The following is a 20,014-nucleotide window of genomic DNA, read 5'->3' on the forward strand; positions in this document are numbered from 1 at the left end:
GCTTTCATGATTCGTCTGGCGATACAGCTTCTAGCAAAGGAGGCATTGCTTAAGAACTGTTGTCTCCAACCAATAGTAGTGATGCCCCATAACCATATCCCAGGTATGTCCCCAACTTCCATTTGTGGGTGTGCTACAGATCTGTTACCCTACAAGAAAAGGTGCGCTCACCTGCCATCCACTCGAGGAAGACGTTGTACTGATCCTTGTGCTTGGTGGCACCGAGCAGGGGTAGTACGTGAGGGTGTTCGAGACGCGCCATCATCTGGATCTCATTCCATATGCTGCCCATGATCTCGGCTGTCTCCTTGTCGTCACGCTGGCATGAACGGCAGAAGGGCAGCTGCTTGACAGCCATCAGCGTACCCGTGCTGCGGTCCATCGCCTGGTAGCAGGAGCTGAATGCCCCGGAACCCAGCACGGGGCCTCTCAGCCAGTGTTGGCCCTCCACATAGCTGGAGCCTTTTGCTCCCTCTTTGCTCGCTCCAAACGAGATGGGAAGTCCCGGCTGAGGAATGCAAAAACAGAAGGCAAGCACGGGCTTTAGAACTGTGGGAGTGTTGCCAAAGAGAAGTGCTCAAGGGACAGTAAAAAGAAAAATAATGTGAACAGCAGAAGCGCACGTCATTTGATTTGGACATTTTGCATCACGGTTTAGGATGTGGGTTTGATTGTATTATTCACTTTGTGTGTTTTTGCCTTTGCCATTGCGACTGAAATTTGTTAAATGTGTTATTGTATTATTATTGGTATTTGTTCATTTTGTATCTGTAAGCAAGTTTTTATTATATGTGTTAACTTTTGCCCCTCACCTTTTCAATATACGTTTGTACCCTGAGGGTATGATAAATAAATAAAAAAAAAAACTAAACACAAAACATTATATTGATTGTTGTACTACATGTTATTATACTAACTTTAATATGTTAATTAATTACAGTGTTTCGTTTATGATGTCTAGCGTACACATTAGTGTATGTATTAGTTCTATTTCATATTGCTTTCTCTCCAACCTGTTTTTGTATATTTTCAGTGCCCTCTCCATCCCCTACTCTATGTGGCTTCCAGTGGCTACTGTAAACAATAAAACAAAACCAAATCAAACCACAAGGATGCCTATTAATTATGAAAACAAGAGGGATTTAAACAAAGCCAATTGCAGGCATCATGGTGTCCTCCTTTCTTTTTATCGAGATAAAAATAAATGTAGGAGTTATCGCCATTTGCGGGCGATGGCTACTTCTTTTAACTTGGCAAACGCCCTTAAAGGCGCCCTGCAACACTTTTTCAGCATGGTCGGAAAACGCTGCCGATCGGTAGTCGAGGCTCCTGAGAACATACGAGCCAAACATGATAGCGCAGCACGTGGCCTGGAATTCACAATTAATTCACAAAGTTAGCTGGAAATCGTTCCCTCTTCTTTCTACAAATAATGCCATATACCCAAATGACCATGCCATATACCCAAATTTCACGCTATTGGCTAATTTGCGCATCGTGAGCTGCATATTTACGGAGGCCGCCACTTGCCCGCACGTGCTCTAGTTCACACGGAAAGTAAGTCGCACGTTTGAAGACAAAAAGGAAAAGTGCTCAAGGTCCCGATGCAAGCATGACGTAACTTCTTTCCCCGTGCCATCCCTCCCTGCTTAGCTTCCAGCGCGCTCTTCAGGACGAGAGAAGAGAGAAAGCAATTACAGCGTGCAACAAATCTCTGCAACTACTCCTGTACTTGACCGATTCTAAAAATTTTTCTAGTGGTCGATTCGTGAGGCAATAAACTTTTTCAATGAAGCCATTCGATGGTTACTTGAAAAAGTGTTTCAGGGCCCCTTTAATTAAATATTAACAACCGGACAAATTCTTCCATTCGGTGGGTGAAAGATGTTCTCCAAGAGTTCTCACTATAACAAAGTCTGTAAATGTCCAGGACATACAAGACACACACATGATATAGTCGAGTCAGTATTCATTGCAAATGCCAACATCTTTTAGGTAGCATTGAGGTGCTTTGCTTGCTTTGTAATGGTGGGCTCTTGATGGCAATGGGTGTAATACTGCAAGTGAGAAAATTCAACAACAATCCAGTAAATGGAGCTCGAATTCAAGACAATGTACATGTGTGATGTGCCTGGAAAAGTCGAGCAACAGGTGACATAACTACTTGTCGTCATGGGCTCGTGAACATGCTGAAAATGACGGACTCGGGACAAAAAAATGCTTCTTTTATTGCCCTCATCAGCTTGTTGGTTAAGAAAATTCAGCTGTTATTGTTAGTAATTCATCATGTACAGTGAGAATAAGCTTCACCTCTATTTACACCTAAAAGACATACCAATGCTAAGTGCTTGGGAAAGAGCCTTCATCTGCAACACTGCGACAGTGAAACAGTCTTTTGAAGCTGTGCCCCCAACAACTGAGGTGCAAAACTCACCACAGATTTGAAAATGATGAATTCATTGTCTTGGGCATCGTCCTCGGAAGCTGATTCTTCAAAGTGCGCTGTCCTGCTGTCGCAGCCCCTTGTTGATACTATGGGGGGTCCTATATTAGATATGAAAAGAGAGAAGGAAAGAGAAAACTTATTAACTGAGCATAAATTCCATCAGAAGGGAACAGTTGCTATAACAAAGTACCGTATTTACTCGAATGTAACGCGAGTTTTTCTCAAAATCTCTCTGAAGTGATTTGGGGGTCCGCGTTATAATCGAAGCACTTCAAATTGTGCCTTGGCGGTGCCGCCCCACTGGTTCCTTAAAATGGCTACAATAAACCTAGCGATCTTTCAACCTTGTGCTGGCAACATATGCACGCTGGCAACATCAAATCCAATCCAATCCAATCCTATTGTTCGCGACGTGTTTTGCGGGCGGTTCATTTCCTTTGTGCTCCCGCGACTTCGGCTCAAGCAAATGGCAGCACGACGAGTTCAGTACAATGCCCGCTTTAAGAGAAGTGCAATACTGATGGCTGAGGAAATCGGGAACTCAGCTGCGGCTCGACGGCTAGATGTGGCGGAATCTACTATCCGTGGGTGGAGGCTCCAGCGTGAAGCACTCTTCAAGAGTGAGCCCGGCCGAAAAGGCTTCTGTGGACCCCGTTGCGGCCGTCACACAGAACTCGAAAAAAAAAGTGGCGGAGTTTGTGATTGAGCAGCGAAATCGCCTATTGGGGGTCAACGTTTGGCTGATTCAGTGGAAAGCCCGAGACGTAGCTCGAGAGATGGGGATCCCGCGGGAGAACTTTAAGGCTTCACGTGGATGGGCACAAAAGTTCATGCGAAGAAATGAATTTTCCCTCCGGTGAACAACGTCGATAAGGCAGAAGCTACCAGCAGATTGCAAAGCGAAGCTAGTGGAGTTTCAGCGCTATGTGCTCGACCTGCGCCGCTCGTCGCAAATGCCGCTAGAGGCACATTGGCAACGCGGACCAGACTCCCGTTTTCTTGGACATGCCTATGTCAAGGACTGTCAGCGAAACAGGTGCCCCCCAAGTTCGCATAAGGACAACAGGCAACGAGAAGACGCGGCTAACCGTGATGCTAGCCTGCTTGGCGGATGGGCGCAAGTTGCCGCCATACATCATTTTCCAGCGCAAAACCATCCCGAAGGAGCTGTGCCCCAGGGATGTGATTGTCCGCTGCCAAGAAAATGGTTGGATGGACACTCCACTTATGCTTGACTGGGTCAAGACTGTGGTGCCGACGGCCAGGTGCGCTCCTCCACCCCGCCTCCATCCTAGTTCTCGACTCATTTCGCGGTCACCTGACGCCCGAAGTGAAGAAGCTGATGCGGGAAACTCAGACGCAGCTCGCTGTTATTCCCAGAGGTATGACGTCCGTGCTGCAGCCATTAGACGTCTGCCTGAACAAAACATTTAAGGATAGAATGCGGCAGCTGTACGGAGAATGGATGCGAGAAGATCCGGCTTTGACACCTACGGGTAGGATAAAGCGACCTAGCGCCGCGAAGGTTGCCGAGTGGGTGTCCGCTGCTTGGTACGGCCTGCCGCACGACATGATAGTTCGCGCGTTTGAAAAGTGCTGTATATCGAACTATATGGATGGCACGGAGGATGACCTCATCTGGGAGGAAGAAAGTGACAAAGAGGGCTCGACCACCGGCAAAGTCGCCCCTCGCGTTACAATCGTGGTCGCGTTACATTAGAGTAAATACGGTAATTAAGAAATTTAGTGAAAAATTACACTGGTGTTTCACTCTGTGAACGTGGGCTACGTACAAGCGTATGGGTGCTATCCTCTTATTGAGAATTGCGAGTAGAACGTTTCAAGAATGCTTTGATCTTGTGTCGAGTGTGGTAGTTTTTTCAAGCATTATTTTTTATTTTGCATGTTTTATGTGCTTTTTCCAACTTTGACAAAGTGTAATGTGCCATTAGGAAAAATGGTGAGCCACTGTGATTGCATTACTTAACCAATATATGGCAACACTAGCGGACATTAGCTATCATTAGCCATGGTGTGCTATCTAAGCCCTGACAGTGCGTGCAATAAACGTTGCAAGTCAGTTTGCTGAACATATCGTAAGTGGCGCGAAGCTAGGAACATGAAAAAGGACCGGAGGAAAGAGACAGAAGAGCGCCAACTTCTGTCTCTTTCTGTCTCTTTCCTCCGGTCCTTTTTCATGTTCCTAGCTTCACGCCACTTACGATATGTTCAGCAAACTAAGGCACCAACTCGCCCAAAAACAAGTTCTTCTAGAGTTGCAAGTCAGTGCTCTTCTCCATCCTTTCTCTTGTTTCCTGCGTCGATTGCACTGCCAAACACAGATCTAAGATGCTTAGTCATTCAGGGTCAAATTACTTGTGTCCATTTAAATCAATGCCGAGATATCTTAAGCAACTAGGTTGTGTGTTATAAGAACTTGTTGCCTGGTGACCGCTAAACACATGAGCGCTAAAAAAGACTAACACATGAGTGCTAAAAAAGAAACCCATGAGAGATGACAGGACCTGGTCCCGTCATCTCTCATGTGTTTGTCTTTTTTAGCGCTAAAATGAAGTCGTTTAGGTTGTGCAATTAATTGTTGATACAGGTAAAGCTCGCCTTGGTTGATGACATCCCCCTTTTTCGATGAGGCTCTGGCTGCCGGCAGCGCTGCAATTTCTCGACTAAAGGACACCGGAGAGGTAACTGCGCTTCCTGGTGTTGTCTGTGCCGAGGACTGGTGGCCCTGGCCTAGGGACGTCAGCGAACACGCCAGCCGGCGGAGCGGAAGGAAGTTGGGTCTGCTCCGTGGGGCACGTTGAGGCGGCATGGCAGGCACCGTGGGCTTCTCGGTTGTGACGACGACCTTCTTCTCAGAAGACGACGTCTCTGAAGACCAGGACGACCGACCCGATGAGTGTTGGCTGTCGGCAAGTTTCTCTGGCATGGGTACATTGCCTTTATCTTCTTGCAAGGACTTGGCAGTCGCTTTGGTCTGCAAAAGATGCAACCAATAGTCCTGCATGACCAAACAACGAGCCTAGCAAGGCAATGAAACGCCCTTATTTGCTATCCAGCTGTGTTGACTGTTTTTATATGTCCAAGTGGTACAGAGAAGACCCTCATCATCAGAAAAACGTAATTTCAAACTAGGACCGAGTTGGAAAAGAAAGGGAACTGTCCTCTAGTGTGAGGACATGCTTTGCATCAAAGCACTGGGCTTGGACTGATGTGAAATGCAAAAATGCTCTCACACTATAAACGGAGCAACTTATGGTCCTGGTACTTACCTCACTGATGGGTGCTGAAGCATCTGCTTGGACCAGTTGGCCAAACAAGGCAGGGTCGATGGTGGGAGGTGGCAGCTGGAAGGTGGCGGCGGAACGCGACGGGCTGTTGGCCAGCGATGCCGGTCTCTGGCCGTTACAGCATTCTTCTTCCTCGTCATCCTTGCCCGCCCAGTTCTTCTTGGTGTGAAGCAGTTGCTCACGGACAAGGTGCTCCTCCTGCAGTTCACCATCAATGGTTATCGTCAACCTGGTTACGGTCCAGTAACACATTGGGGCACCTCCCAGAGCTCTCCAATGACAACACGCTTGTGTCTGCAAGGCCTGTCTTATAACTGCAAATTTCCTCATTTTCCTACCTAAAGCTCTGGTCAAAGACCAAACGATGAAAAACACTGCTACAGCCCTCGAATGCACGCCTCTTCAATTTATTTATTTAAAAGTATTTACAGGCCCCTAGAGGCATTGAGTAAGGGGGTAATACAATAAAATCTTAAAATTTTTACAATAACTTGAAAACAAAAGGAACGGGTATAAATATATACAGAAATGAGAACAAGAATAAAAAGTTACAGTACCATATACGAGAATGCAAATTAACACTACGTTAGATGATATACAACAAAAAGAGGCAAGAAAAAATACACTTAGGGCTGCGACAGGTCATTATGCAAAAATTTGACTCATTAAAATACGAACAATATAATGACAGAACAAATGTGACGTAACATGGATATTACAAAGAATTTTTTAACATAAAATTGCACTAAATAACAATAAAGGCAATGAAAAGAACAATTTGATAGGTAGGGTAAGTAGAATTATTTTAACAAATGCGCTGTTAGAAGATGCCTGAAATATTCGGGGTCACTCTTGGAAGCTATGGTGTTAGGAAGGTCATTCCAAAGGCTAATGGTTCTTGGAAGAGCAGAATAGTTAAATTAATCAGTCTTCCAGTAAATGTGGATGAAACTAAACTGATTCTATAAACGTTGTGAGCTATAATCAGGAGTTTCAAGCTACAAAACTCCATTATTACTCTCATTCAGGTGCACGAGACGTAATTCCTTTTACTTCAAGAAGATCTAAGCTAGGATTGCTTAACCTTATTCTTTTTACCACGGTGTGTGGTAGCCGTTTACAATCGGGAAAAGTGCGCAGAACGTTGACTTGTTAACGCACCTGCTGCCTCTCAACGGATGGTGAGCGTGTTGCGCACAAGAAGAGACGGCTTCTGCGGGCCTCCTGCAACGCTGCACCCACAAGTCGCACCACTTGGGCACGCTGTGGTCCCTGTAGCGCCGATACACCGTTCCAGATGCGGGCCACGGACGTGGGGCAGCGGCCACACAGACGGGCCAGGCCGGCAAGCAGGTGACGTCCCTGGCGAAGCACGGTCACGTGACTATGCCCCACCTATTGAAGAGTTTACAGTCAGCTTGTGTTAGTTCTAACTTTGATCCAAATGGGGATTACTTTTTATTCTGGTGTTTCCAAATTGCCCGAAGTCGAAAGTCACTGTCTTGATCATCACAAAAAGCCAATTTCGGGAGATGTTACGGTTTTTAATGGAAGGCAGAAGAAGTGGATTTTTGCAGCCAGCTCAATAAGGATGCTGTTAATTCTCATACTGAGCCCCACTTGAAGTTCAGTGGAGAAGAAAACCCTTTTAGAATCGTCTCCAGCTACCGTTCTCGGCCAATGGACTCAAGTTTATGCCTGCAAGTTCCGTAATGCTATCACATTATCTAACCCTCTGTAATCTACTATGTCTCCATTCCAATGACATTCTTTGAAACACTTTTATGAACTACCAGCTATCTGCTCTATGTATTACATAACCTGACCTCTGTTTCTTCCTCTCATTCTCAGCTAGATGAACACACTTGTTTGCTCTCTAGTCCATACCACTGTCTATGTACCCTCTTCGTACTTAACGTATCATTTTCCATTCAGTATTATGAAGCATAGGAAATTCCGCCTTTCTCCTCATCTTTTATTGCGATAGCAATTATATGGACAGTCTCGGCAGATTTTTGCCGTCCCCGTCACCGCCGTCATGCACCGAATATGTACGTGTGTGTGTGTGTGTGTGTGTGTGTGTGTGTGTGTGTGTGTGTGTGTATATATAAGAGCCACAAAGAAAAATAATTCAGAAAAACTTTCCGACACACGGAATCGAACGGGCAACCTCTCGCTTCGCAGCGCACGGCGTTAGACGGTTAGGCCACGAACAGTGCCGTCTTCCAGGCTGCTAACGGCAAGCTATTTATACACACCATTTACTTCAGCATGCTTTCTTAGTCACCACATATATGGCACGATGTGCACACGTGACGCACTATAAAGATCGTCGCCCCGCTCCTGCGAATGCCGTTGCTCTTCGCCCTACAGGGCGTGGTCGCCTTCGTGCGCTTATCTCGAGGAAAAAAGGGGCGGCCAGTGGGGTGGAGCGGGGGGTACGAAGGTCACTTCGCTCGCTGCAGCGGCCACGTTTGCGAAAGGAGCGCACTGTTCAAACAGAAATAAGTAACAACTGTGACAATTAGTTTGCGCTCATCCTGTGTGTACCTGTTCGTTCGTTTCGTGCGTCCTGCTTTATCTTTGAGCAGTGCGCTTCAAGTGTCGAGCTGTGACGCATTAGTTTGCGCTCGTTCTGTGTGCGTTCTTTTCGTGCGTCCTTTGGGCTCGAGCGACGTGTTGGCAATTTCGAGCTGCTTTCCGTTCTTCGCGTTACATTCCAATTTATTGCTATCGCATTCATTGCTTCGCCGTTGCGGCGATACTGTGACTTTTTTTCTAGTCCTTGAAGTTTTAGCCCCGTGAGCTTGCATTTGTTTTTGTTATGGCCACCACTTGTTCTCAAATTCAAAATGTTTCATATTAGTTCACTTGATGAAATCAATGGTTTGACGATAAATCGTCTGGTTGGAAAGAGCCATGATGAAAAAACAAAAAGAATAAACGGCGACGAAAACGAAGTGTTTTTAAACCTTTTGATTTTGGTCGGCGTTTATTTTTTTCATTTTTTCATCATAAGTTCACTTAGAAGTGAAGACAAATGAACATAGGGTAGAAGCATGTAAATATATATGCTGAATCACTCTCAGATCCAGGGGCAGGGTCCTTAACACCCCCCCCCCCCCCCAACTTTGAAATTTGTGTGCCCAATGCCATGGGGCACACGACACGTGAAAAGAAATCAAGTCCTTCTCTCCAAATGTTACTGCGTCACTGAATGATCACTGGGATGCTAATTAACTTATTACTATTGCTTGTAAGCATTTGTGCAAACCTCCCCTTAAAAAAAACCTGGATTAAAGGGACTGACACCTGGCCAGAATGTGTGATTAGATCCTGATGGAAATGAAAAGACCATGAATTATAGTGACAGATTCAAGCATCCTTTTTGCGATCTGAGTAGGATTTATATTTCTACATCACATTTAAAAGTAACAAAAAAAACGGTATGTTGTGCAGCCTAGCAGAAGAGCCTTGAAGCTGGATTATGGAGTCGTTCACTTTGCTGCACATAGTCTGATGCTTTCATGTGCACCATAATTAGTGCTCAAAATTAGAGAATGTATATTACTATCCACCCTTGCTCTATTCTGTGCAGCTTATGAGGTAAAAGAAGCTGCACGCTGAGAAGCGGTGCTGCCTTTTCGGCAACTAGTGGAACATATCAAACCGCAGCGTACAAACATGAACTGCTGCTGCGCTATCTCCCACTGTTTTCAACATGTGTTGTGTGTATACAACATCGTAGACACCTCATTGAAACACTTAGAATATAAATGTTTCACGGCATTTTCCGTATTACCATTCCGTGATTAGACACTCTGACCGGCAAGCTTTCTGTTGTGCGAAAGAGAACAGGTACCATAAAAATTGGTTGTCGGACCCTTTAAAGCCAGTTACCGGAGAAGAACGATTTAGAGACGCACCGCGCGGACAGCCAGGTCGACGGCAACGAGCGACTCTGCGTTGACAGTGCCCGTGGTGGCTATTGGTGAAGTGAGTAGGTGTGGGAACTCCTCGACTAGCCGCCCCAGCACCAGCAGCTGGCTGAGGAGACCCTGCCACGACGGGGTCTGCTTGCCTTCGGACAGCACCACGTCCAGCAGGAAGTCGGCACCCAGGCCATTCGGAGCTGCAAGGAACAACACAGGCATGGAGCTCACAAGAAGAGGAATCAAAGAAATGTTGCAGTGCCTACAACGTCGGCATTTCCAAATTACAGTTGAACCTCAATACAGTTAAGTCGCAATTGCAGCGAGAAACATCCTTATACTATTGCAAACTTCGTTGCATCGACATTTCAGTCTCTCTGTAGTACAAATGACGTCATGCGTACCTAACGCTTTCCTGTTATGATACATTTTGCATATGTGCCTTTGTGAAGAGATTATGAGCAATTCTAGAAGCAACATTCTATACTTGTTATAAGCCTACATTTCTTACTCATTAATAATGGTGAGAAAAATTTTACATTTACGCACTTCGTTCTGTTTCAATAATTTGTTATTTCCGTTACATTGAGGTTTGGCTGTACTAGCTTCAGTAAGATCACTACATTGGTGATCATAACATGTGTTTCACTTGGGTGCAAGCATAGAAGATGACAATGAATGCAGTCTACTAAAAGATGCCACAGATGAAAGGTGGATGCAAAACATAGGAGCTCACCTGGGTATTGTGTGAGACTTCCAACGGATAGTGCTCCTGCCTGTCCGCGTGCTAGTTCTGCGAGGGTTGCCAGGCTCAGCTGACGGCTTCTCCTGAAAGCACACAATGCCACTTCAAGAAAAAAACACACAGACACAGAAAAACTGCATTATTACCATGCTTATTTGAACATGCATTGTGTATGAATGTGGTATGGATCTCCAGATGAGTGTGAGCGTAAAATATTTAAAGCAAATGTCTACGACGTAATATGTACAACTGTACATATTACGTGTATTACGTGGTAATGTGAGTTCACATTATCATGTACCAGCATATCTTGTGACCTGAAACATGTCGGACCTACAAGTTGCATGGCTAGTATGACTTAAGGAACTTTGCATGTCCACAATGAACATATGAGTGCAAGGTGGCACATGCTCCTCAATTTTCAGTGACACCTTTTATTGATTCTGAATTGCACGTGTTTGTGCAGTAGGAAATAGATAGAAGGACTCATAGCACTTGAATTATCATACAAGTGATATACAGTAAAAGCTCGTTAATTCGACTCTCGTTAATTCAGAAAATCGGTTAATTCGGACACGTCATCTGGTGCCTGTAAATATACGCATCACTCTATGAGACTGGGCGCTCGTTATTTCGGACAGATTTGACCTCAAATCGGATAATTCGGCGACTTTCGGGCAGCTGGCGAGGCTTGAAAACGAAAAAAGAACAATTTGGAACAAAAGTGAAGCTCAAACGCAGCATCGCCATGGACATCAATTGTCGACTTGGCTTGACTTGAGACTGGTTGAACGCCTTTTCTTCGCGTGTGTTGTTGACGGTGCCATTTTATTGCTTTGTTCCCGTTGGTGTGCTGCATCGTTGATCGCCATTTTATCGAGGAACGATTCAGTACGGCTCCATTAGCTTGATTGTGCGGACTTTTCGTGTGAACGCATTCTCCGTCGATGGCAACGACGGCGAAGCACCCAAGTATGAGGCCAAGGACTTCACCACCAAAGTAGAAATTTTGCATGCCCTGAAAAATGGGCTCTGCCGACAAGAAGTTGCTCCTGTGCCATGACGTCGGCAAACAATACGACGTGAGTCTCCTGAGAGCAGTTAGCATTCTTGCGTGTGTGTGGCAGAACACGCCTGCGCACGCCATTGCCAACTGTTTCAGGCATAGTGGCTTTGTTGTACCCGACTCCAGCGATGCCGAAGTGTCGCCGGACGACGGTACCGACGATGGGCAGGATTTCGGAAGTGTTATGCCTGATGCAGTGACACTAGAGGATTATATCGGCATTGATGATGGCGTTGCCACTGCCAGCTGTCTGACTGATGAGCACATCGTCAAGGAAGTGATGCATGGCAACGAATCCGAGAACGAAGAGCCTGAAGAGGAGCAGCCACACCATAAGCCACACGGGCCCGCTCGCACTGTGAAGGAAGTCGCGGAGGCCCTCGTCGTCCTTGAAGAACTTTGTTTTGGCACTGCAGACAGCATGCGAGCTGCTGAGCTGCTGAGCTCAGAAAAATTGTGTCCGCGCGAATTTCTGCTCGAAAACAGACACACATCCGCGATTACTTTGTAAAGTAAAGGTATATTGAAAAAACTCTTGCATTTATTGTGTTTATTTCGACCATTCGGTAATTCGGACATTCGGTTAATTCGGACATTTTTTCCGGTCCCTAGAAATCCGAATTAACGAGCTTTTACTGTACATGATCTCGCAGTACTCGCCTGATAAAACTAAATTTTCATCTTTTAATGATGAATATAGTACTTATACTCTGACAGATATGATCAGCTATCATTGCCACTTCCCCAATAACTCTCCATTCGGCAAAACCGATCAGTTAAGCCAGATGAAAGCCAGGTGCTAAATAAATGAGTTACGCTATTTGGTGACAATAGGCATGCAACCTTTATCTACAGGACCGAAAGAGAGTCCAGGTGTGTCATCTAGCAACAGGTTTATAGTTAGGTATCAGGACACCTGCCCTGGTAGCTTAGCAGGTGATGCTACTAAGCTCAAGGATGCGGGTTAGACTCCTGGCCATGGTGGCCACATTTTCATGGGGCATGACATATGCTTACTTGCACATATAAAAAAGAAAGAAAAAAAAAAGGGGGGGTGTCAGATGTATGCACCAGTCCTGTTGACATTATCAAAAGCAGGACTCAAGATGCATGGCTGCACACAGCAACTTCTGTAATATACGAGTGAGCCACCAGCTTGCTCGTGTTTAACGTCTTATTCTCTGACTTTTCTCTCCCGAAGGAAAACACTGGAAGTAACTTAGCCATTAGCTGCATGTACTTCGGTTTAATTACGTTAGCAGTTCCACAGCTAATATGCAGTTGAACCTGAATATATTGGCTCCGAAGGGGGTCGCAAGAAAGTTCTATATATAGGTAGTTCAATATATAAAATACTTTATATGTTAAAAATATTTCAAGGAGATTTTACAACTGTTAGATGTACGCAATAATTCATTATATGTGAATTCAATATACAGTGAAACCTCGGTGATACGATCACAGCTCATGCGAATTTCGGGGTGATAAGAATTTTTCGTTGGTCCCGGCCAAGGTCCATTGGCCTGCAATGTAATGGAGTACGGTTGTTGCGAACCGATTTTCACCCAGCCACGTTTGATACGAACGTAAGCTACCGCCCAGGTACGAAGAAGTGCTGTCCGCGCTGTCGCGGAAGACGCGGCAAGCACGTGCGAGCGCGGGAACGCAAGCGTGGGCATGAGCCGCACCGCCAAATCGTCAGACTGACGGTGTAAAAAGAAAGCCCTTTTCTTACGGTCAGAATAAACCTTCAGAGACGCGTCATGACCTCCGAGATTGTGTGTGCGAATCTTTGAGGCTCTTATGTGCCTCCGTGTGCCTTCGTGTTTAGATTACAGAGGACATTAGCGTCGACGCGGGCTTCTGTCGTTGTACTGTGTTTACACGTGCTTGCCTCGTGCATCAGACATCCTATGGAAGGTGGACGAAGACCGAAAGAAGGCGAGGACGGTCTTGGCGAAGGAGTCAGGCCTCACAACGTCAACATGCGCGACTGTTGAGGTCGCACTTGTATGGGCATGGCCGTATATCTCCCCAAAAACATCCCCAACGCATCCGTGATAATAAAATCATAACACAGGACCGTGGTTCTGTAATTTTGTGGCCTTGATCCATCGTGTCAAAGCTCTTCTTTAGTTACTTTCGCTGCAGTATTCCGGTGTCATGCAAAAAAGCATACTAAAATTTGGAAGGGGCTACTGTTGTCGCGGATCACAACGCACCTGGTTCATTAATTAAATACGCGCGCACGGGTCGTATATTTACGAGTGCTGCTGTGATTGCCGACATCTAAAAGCTTAACTGGCAATCATTCAGGGTTATTCCTGACGTTGCTGCGGCCCTGAAAAACAATAAATGAAAATGTACACCAGCTTTCTTTTCTCGCATGCTAATTTTCCATGCTTTCTGGTGATACGAATATTTTTCTTGGTCCCGTGAGATTCGTATCACCGAGGTTTCACTGTATGTGCATTAGACTTAAGTGCATTCTTGCATAACCACTGCTTCCTCTTTTTACTTTCTTGTCTTCAGCTGCCACTTATTGCCTAGTTTCATTGTTGAGTTCCTGCCCATAATTACCATGTTTTTTAAAAATTACATTTATTTATTTGGTTACAGCTTGTTCTCATAAAAGAAACCTGTGTATGCCCACATAGGTGTCATTACAATTCCCTACCCCCACACGTGATGCTTTTGCACTTAGTTGTACGAGGTAAATGAATTTATGGATAGCGGGCAAAAATACGTATACAGTATAACCTCATTATAACAGACCTTTATAGTGAAGAAGATTTTGGTCTGTTGTAAAGGGAGTATGCAAAATCCAAGTACTGTTACAACAGACTTCTATGTAAACGCTCAATGGGTTTGTTATAACCGGAGAGAATTACGAGTCACAAAGGCAGTCAAAGAACGGATTTATTGTTAATGGCGGACATGGGCTTTCTTACTGCGGGAAATAAACAAAAAATCGATTTTATGAAAGTAACATTTTCAGTTTCTGTAGCCCTTTCTCTATTTGATTCCAAAATATCTTCACTGAAAACTACATAGAAGTGATGTAAAAAATTTGTTGCGCCTGCCGAGGTGGCGAAAATTAATGCAGAAATCGCAAAAAAAATAAGAATGTGTTTTTGAAAAAAGTTGTAGCTCCGCAACGACACAACGGGCGCCGTCATTCTGGGCTCGTCGGAAAGCGCATTTCTCCGTATTCAAATTCTCCGCTTCAGCTAGCTCCTCCATTCAGAAACAAGCGTACAAAAAACTCAACGTTTGACGTTCGTTTTGAGGCCTCGGATTGGCTGCTTCTGCCATGTTGCTCCAGCACTTCTTGCCATTGGACCGATGCTCGCTCCGGGACAGTGTCGTCTGCTGCTTGTGCATCGCAAGGTCACGGCTGTCGAAAATCGTGCTACTTAGTGATGCGTTCTGTGTTCACGGGTCGACGATCGTTTAGGATATACGTAATTACGCTTTACTTTGGCAGCTTCAAGCGGAAGCTCAATCGTCAGATTACGCTATCGCGCTGCACTTGTCACGAGCATTGCAGACGCGCGTCTTGGACCGACTGTAATAGCGTTGACTCGACCAGTGGTTAGAGGTTCCGCTCATCAGCACTTCGGACCTCGTGACGAAGACCATCCGGGGACAACTCTTTGTATTCACGATCGAGCATGACGTACTATGAAACATCGGGCACCACGGCCACACACATCGCAGCCGAGCTTTCTGCTCGAAGTCGTGGCTAGGCCTAACTACGTCCACGGCGCCCACGTACGAGACGAATGTGAACTTTGCGGGCAAGAACATCATGCTAGGGGACATGCGAAAGCAAAGAAGCCGCGATGTGCTCCGTCGCAAGCAACGAATCACATCGCCTGCTGGCTCCTCGATACCGCGGATGGGCAATTTACGCTTCGGCAGCGTACCCTCCGGCCAAGCTCACCGTGCAGCGACCGCTCGGAGCAGCGGTGGCAGCGGCTAGCAATTTCGCGCGTCGGCATCCCAAAACGCAAGACCAAGCATGCTGCGTGCCGATTTTTGGTCGCCACAGCTAGGTATAACTGATCATTGACAGACCGGAGATCGACTGCCTTTGTTGTTAAATCGGTACGTCGATATCCGGTGCGCTGCTCCCTTCCCGAAAGTATGCCAAGCGATATGTTTGAAGTCGGAAGTTATTGAATTTGGAATGTTCGTTGTAAAGGGGTCCTGACCACCTTGCTGGCCTCATATTTTAGTCAATTATATCCGAATGTCCGTTGTACCAGAACCCGTTGTAAACGAAGCGCAATCAATATAACAGATAGGGAGGTTGGCATTACGCCGCAAATTGGTCTGTAATATCCGAATGTCTGTTTTAAGCAGATCCATTGTAACGAGGTTATAAGAATGAAAATGCTCACTTGTTTCCGCCGTGAGCACACTTGATGAGCACAGCTCGCACTATGTTGCGCACGCGGTTCTGCAGGCTATGCAGGTCTTCCAAGATGGCGCATGGACTGTGCACCAGCATGGACTTGAAACAACGCTGTTGGCAGACAAAGAAGAACCGTTTTAAGATGCCGCTGTGTGGACAAGCCTTGAAGAAATGCAGCAGGAAAGGTAGGTGAGTGAAGAAGTTTGTGTTCTACTCACCAGAGCAGTGACATACACACGGTAGACAGGGTCTGCAATGGCATGCGAAATCACTCGACAGCAAGCAGCCTGCACGGCTTCTATGCCTCCCCATGGCTCCAGGCACATGGGTTTCGATGTGGCCAGTCGCAGGGCGTGGGTCACCTGAGGAAATGCAAGTGTGCCGTTGGCCTCGTAGGCTCGTCTTGACATGCCATCTTAGTGTACGTACAATTACACACAAAGCAGCTAACTGCGCATTTCAACGACTTACTGCTAGCGAAATTACTGTGCTAGCCCATAATCTTGGAACTGCTACACCCATTACATACACACCCATTAAGCTGCAGATCATGTGGCATCAGCTGTCTGATCCAACGGAATCGTGCATTTCCATCATATCACAAGTAGTAAAATATTACTATGCTAGCCCATAATCTTGAGCTGCTACACCCATTAAGCTGTAGATCATGTGGCGTGAGCTGTCTGATCCAACGGAATCGTGCATTTCCATCATATCACAAGTAGTAAAAGACACCACCATTATTTAGGAATAGCTGAAGTTAAGTACAATTTATTCCTGTTTATTAGCATAAATAAACTGATTCTGATTTATAACATTGCTTCTTTCAGGCATAGTTCATTTCCATAACCATTGTATGCAACAATTTCCAAACTGAAGAAACTTTGGTTAAAAGTCCCTTGTTTTTTGTAATGAATTTTCGAGAACCTGCAAATTACTGAAAATTCCTGGTTTTCCGTGATGGCAGACAAACTGCTATCAGGAGTAAGGACAACTGTTCTGGAAACTGGCACATCTCTGTCTTTTTCCTCCTCTATGTTCGTTTTCTCCTGCAGTGTTTTTGTCTGCAGAGGTTCTAAGTGATACCTCCACTTTGTTCAGATCTGGTGAAACAATGATTAAAAGTAGCATTCTCTGCCAATGAGGTGCAATAAGAAAACAAGAAGCAACATACCTGTGCCTCAACCTCAACGACCGCAGCTTCTCGCTCGGACCAAACACTCGACATGAGGCACTGGGCAACTTCTGTGCCGAAGAACTGCATCACCATGGGTGGTGCGTTCACTGCTGAACAGGACGGTGCTCCTACAGGTCTTGGCAGAGGGCTCACGTCTGACGCACGACGTAGAAGACAGTGCAGTGGGCATGGTGGTACAAGGATCTCCTCATCATCTTCTGACTGCAGTGGCTTCCTGAGTGTTATAAAAAATGAAAAGAAACAAAGAAAGGACACTCATATTAAACAAGTAGCAGAGTGTGAATATCAGCATTTTGTTGGAGATGTCAGAAAATATTTGCCTAGCCGATCTAGCTAGCTTCCAGTATGTCCTCTAGGAATGTATTAGTGACTGAAAGTTTATTCAATCAATCATCAATCAGTTACAGAGTACAGTGTACTGTACATTGATCATACATGTCAGATAAGGAGCAGGGTTAGCAAAAAGGCAATTTAATGCCTGACAAAAAGTGCTGTAACCCGTCCCAGTCAATAAAGTGCACAAGGATCAGTAATGTATACATGTTAAAAAATTAGAAACGAAACAAGCAGCCACAAATACACAATTTTTTATAACAGTACATAAAACATCGTTAGAAGAACATTAACATTTCGAGGCCTGTTTGCAAGACTCAGTTGATAACAATAGCGTATTATCACATTTTTTTTATAGAGACAAAGCAAGGAATATGTGCAAATATCCAGACTTGTTGAATATAAAACCATGCTATTACTATTCACTAAATGAAAATGTGACAGATGCACGTCAATTTTAACAACTTGAGAGATGCCACCTAGAAAAAAATCACTTTTGAAGCATTAGTAGATACGTTTCTTTTCTTTTTAAACGCAATTACTGAGCGGCTCTCTTGCACGATGGTGGTAATTGTGGGATGTACATTCAGTAGTTTAGGGATCATATGCGTCAGCTTTTGTGTACCGTAGTTTGTCCGTATTCTTTCACTGCAGTATGTGATGAGTCTAAAGCTGTATGTATGATGCCTTCGAGAATATGCATTGTGAAATGCCACCACGTTAGACTTCAATTTATCATATATAACTGCCGCTATTTTTTGTATAAGATGTTCTCAAACGTTAATATGTTGTGCTTGTGAAAGAGCTGAGTAGAATGCGTTCTAGGGCGAACACCTTCGATTATCCGTACTATTCTCTTCTGCAATTTATAGATGCTTTCTTTGTTTGTTTTAGTAGTCGTTCCCCATATTAATAAACAGTAATGAATACGCGAGTATACTAAAGAATAATACAGTTGCTTGGTTACCCAAATTGGCAAAAAACATCTGATTTTCCCGATTACTCCAATTGAGCGTGAAAGATCGGTGCGAACTTTGTTTATGTGATATGTCCAGTCGAGTGTTTCATGAAAGATAATACCAAGAAACTTTTGGCATGTGACCCGTTCAATCAAATCTCCCCGAAATTTTACTTGAATGTCACGGGGCACCCTTTTATTTTTTGGCCGAAAAATAACATATTTTGTTTTTTTTGGTGGTTCAAGCTTATTTGCTATTAACCATATTGATAAGTGCTGAAGCCATCTGTTTGCTTGCTTTTCTAAGCTATCCATATCGTTGCCGGAGAAAAAAACGTTTGTATCTTCGGCGTATAAAACCATGTCTGGAGCTGTCAAAGTCAAGAGTTAACAAAAGAGCTGTTACTTGGCTGCCATCATAAAATTTGATATTGAACTGGTGTAGGCAATGGACTGCTAAAAAGTAACGTTTTCAGAGTGGTGTTCAGTGAATTGTCCTGAATCCGAGCAATGCTGTTTGAATTATTCAATGAACTAAAAATACGTGTAGCATTTTACTATTAGATCTTAAAAATGCAGACAGACATCAATATAATAAAGGCACGTAGGACTCAAAATTACCCATTACGTTACGTAGAGGCACAGACAAACAAAATGATTTAATTTCTTTATATCCATGCTGCTCAATATATCGTGCCTCGTCTGTGTTAGCGTATAAATGCTTGAATAAAGGTCTGAAATTGGGTGTAAATTTAAGCACTGATGGGCTATAGGCATGTAAATAAGGCATGTTGTTGTTTTATGGGGTTGTGGTGTAATTAACAAGCAGACGGTCTCACTTTGTGATGGGCGGCGGTGATGATCGGTCATCTTTCCAGTGGCATCGACAAAGAGGGCAGACAACAGGCTCTCCATTGCGGCTACATTGCAGCACCCCTGTGAAGGGAAACAAACAAAATAAGGCTACGAAAGCAGTACTCAAATCTACAAGCTTATGCTGAAGTAGAAGTTAGTTGCAAGTTTTCAGTGTTTGTGTCATCATCCGTTCTCTCTGGGGGTGTGCGAATACCGAATAGTAAGTCTCGAATCGAATACCGAATCGAATTAAGGAAAAAAAGCCGAATATCAAATCGAATATCGAATATCAAGTTTATTTAAAAGAAGCACAAATTTTTACAAATTCTCGTGCAAAAAAAGCAGCTGTTGTACGTGATCTGAGGTCAACTTCTCCCTCCGGGCCGTAACAATGTTACCAGCCGTTGAAAACAACTTTTCACTTGGTACACTTGTTGCGGGAATGCCCATGTATTTCACGGCCATCTTGCACAATTCTGGGAAGTGCTGCTTGCCTGTTTCTTTCCACCATGCTAGAGGGTCTTGGTCCTTGCTGCAGGTGGGCTCTCGAAGGTACTGCTTAAACTCCTTGATGTTGGCTGTTTCAGTGCAGTGTCTTCTTTCTGATGACTCCGCCAGCTTCTCAATGCTGTTCCAGATGCTGCTGACACACTCCTTGTGAGCTGTAGATGTCGACGCTTCGACACAGTCACTTGATTCTTCTTCTGGAGGGAGCTGCAACTCAGTTCTTGCAAGCTCCAAGAGCCTTGTTTC

At 44.8% G+C, this 20,014-nt stretch overlaps 1 protein-coding gene across 1 annotated transcript in view; it reads right to left on the reverse strand.

Moving 5' to 3' along the window:
* LOC119404673 (mitogen-activated protein kinase kinase kinase 1) overlaps nucleotides 1-20,014 on the reverse strand; it is a 154,202-nt gene that overhangs the window by 12,373 nt on the left and 121,815 nt on the right. Inside the window, exons 8-18 of the mRNA XM_049418964.1 lie at nucleotides 19,246-19,342; nucleotides 17,092-17,329; nucleotides 16,136-16,279; nucleotides 15,904-16,028; nucleotides 10,423-10,514; nucleotides 9,681-9,886; nucleotides 6,916-7,149; nucleotides 5,737-5,952; nucleotides 5,066-5,441; nucleotides 2,435-2,544; nucleotides 172-508 (exon numbers count right to left, since the gene is read on the reverse strand). Of these exons, the coding sequence (XP_049274921.1) occupies nucleotides 172-508; nucleotides 2,435-2,544; nucleotides 5,066-5,441; nucleotides 5,737-5,952; nucleotides 6,916-7,149; nucleotides 9,681-9,886; nucleotides 10,423-10,514; nucleotides 15,904-16,028; nucleotides 16,136-16,279; nucleotides 17,092-17,329; nucleotides 19,246-19,342 (2,175 nt within the window). The remainder of the gene's footprint in view (nucleotides 1-171; nucleotides 509-2,434; nucleotides 2,545-5,065; nucleotides 5,442-5,736; nucleotides 5,953-6,915; nucleotides 7,150-9,680; nucleotides 9,887-10,422; nucleotides 10,515-15,903; nucleotides 16,029-16,135; nucleotides 16,280-17,091; nucleotides 17,330-19,245; nucleotides 19,343-20,014) is intronic.

Source organism: Rhipicephalus sanguineus, chromosome 9 (assembly GCF_013339695.2).
Source record: "Rhipicephalus sanguineus isolate Rsan-2018 chromosome 9, BIME_Rsan_1.4, whole genome shotgun sequence".
NCBI classification, from domain to species: Eukaryota; Metazoa; Arthropoda; class Arachnida; order Ixodida; family Ixodidae; genus Rhipicephalus; species Rhipicephalus sanguineus.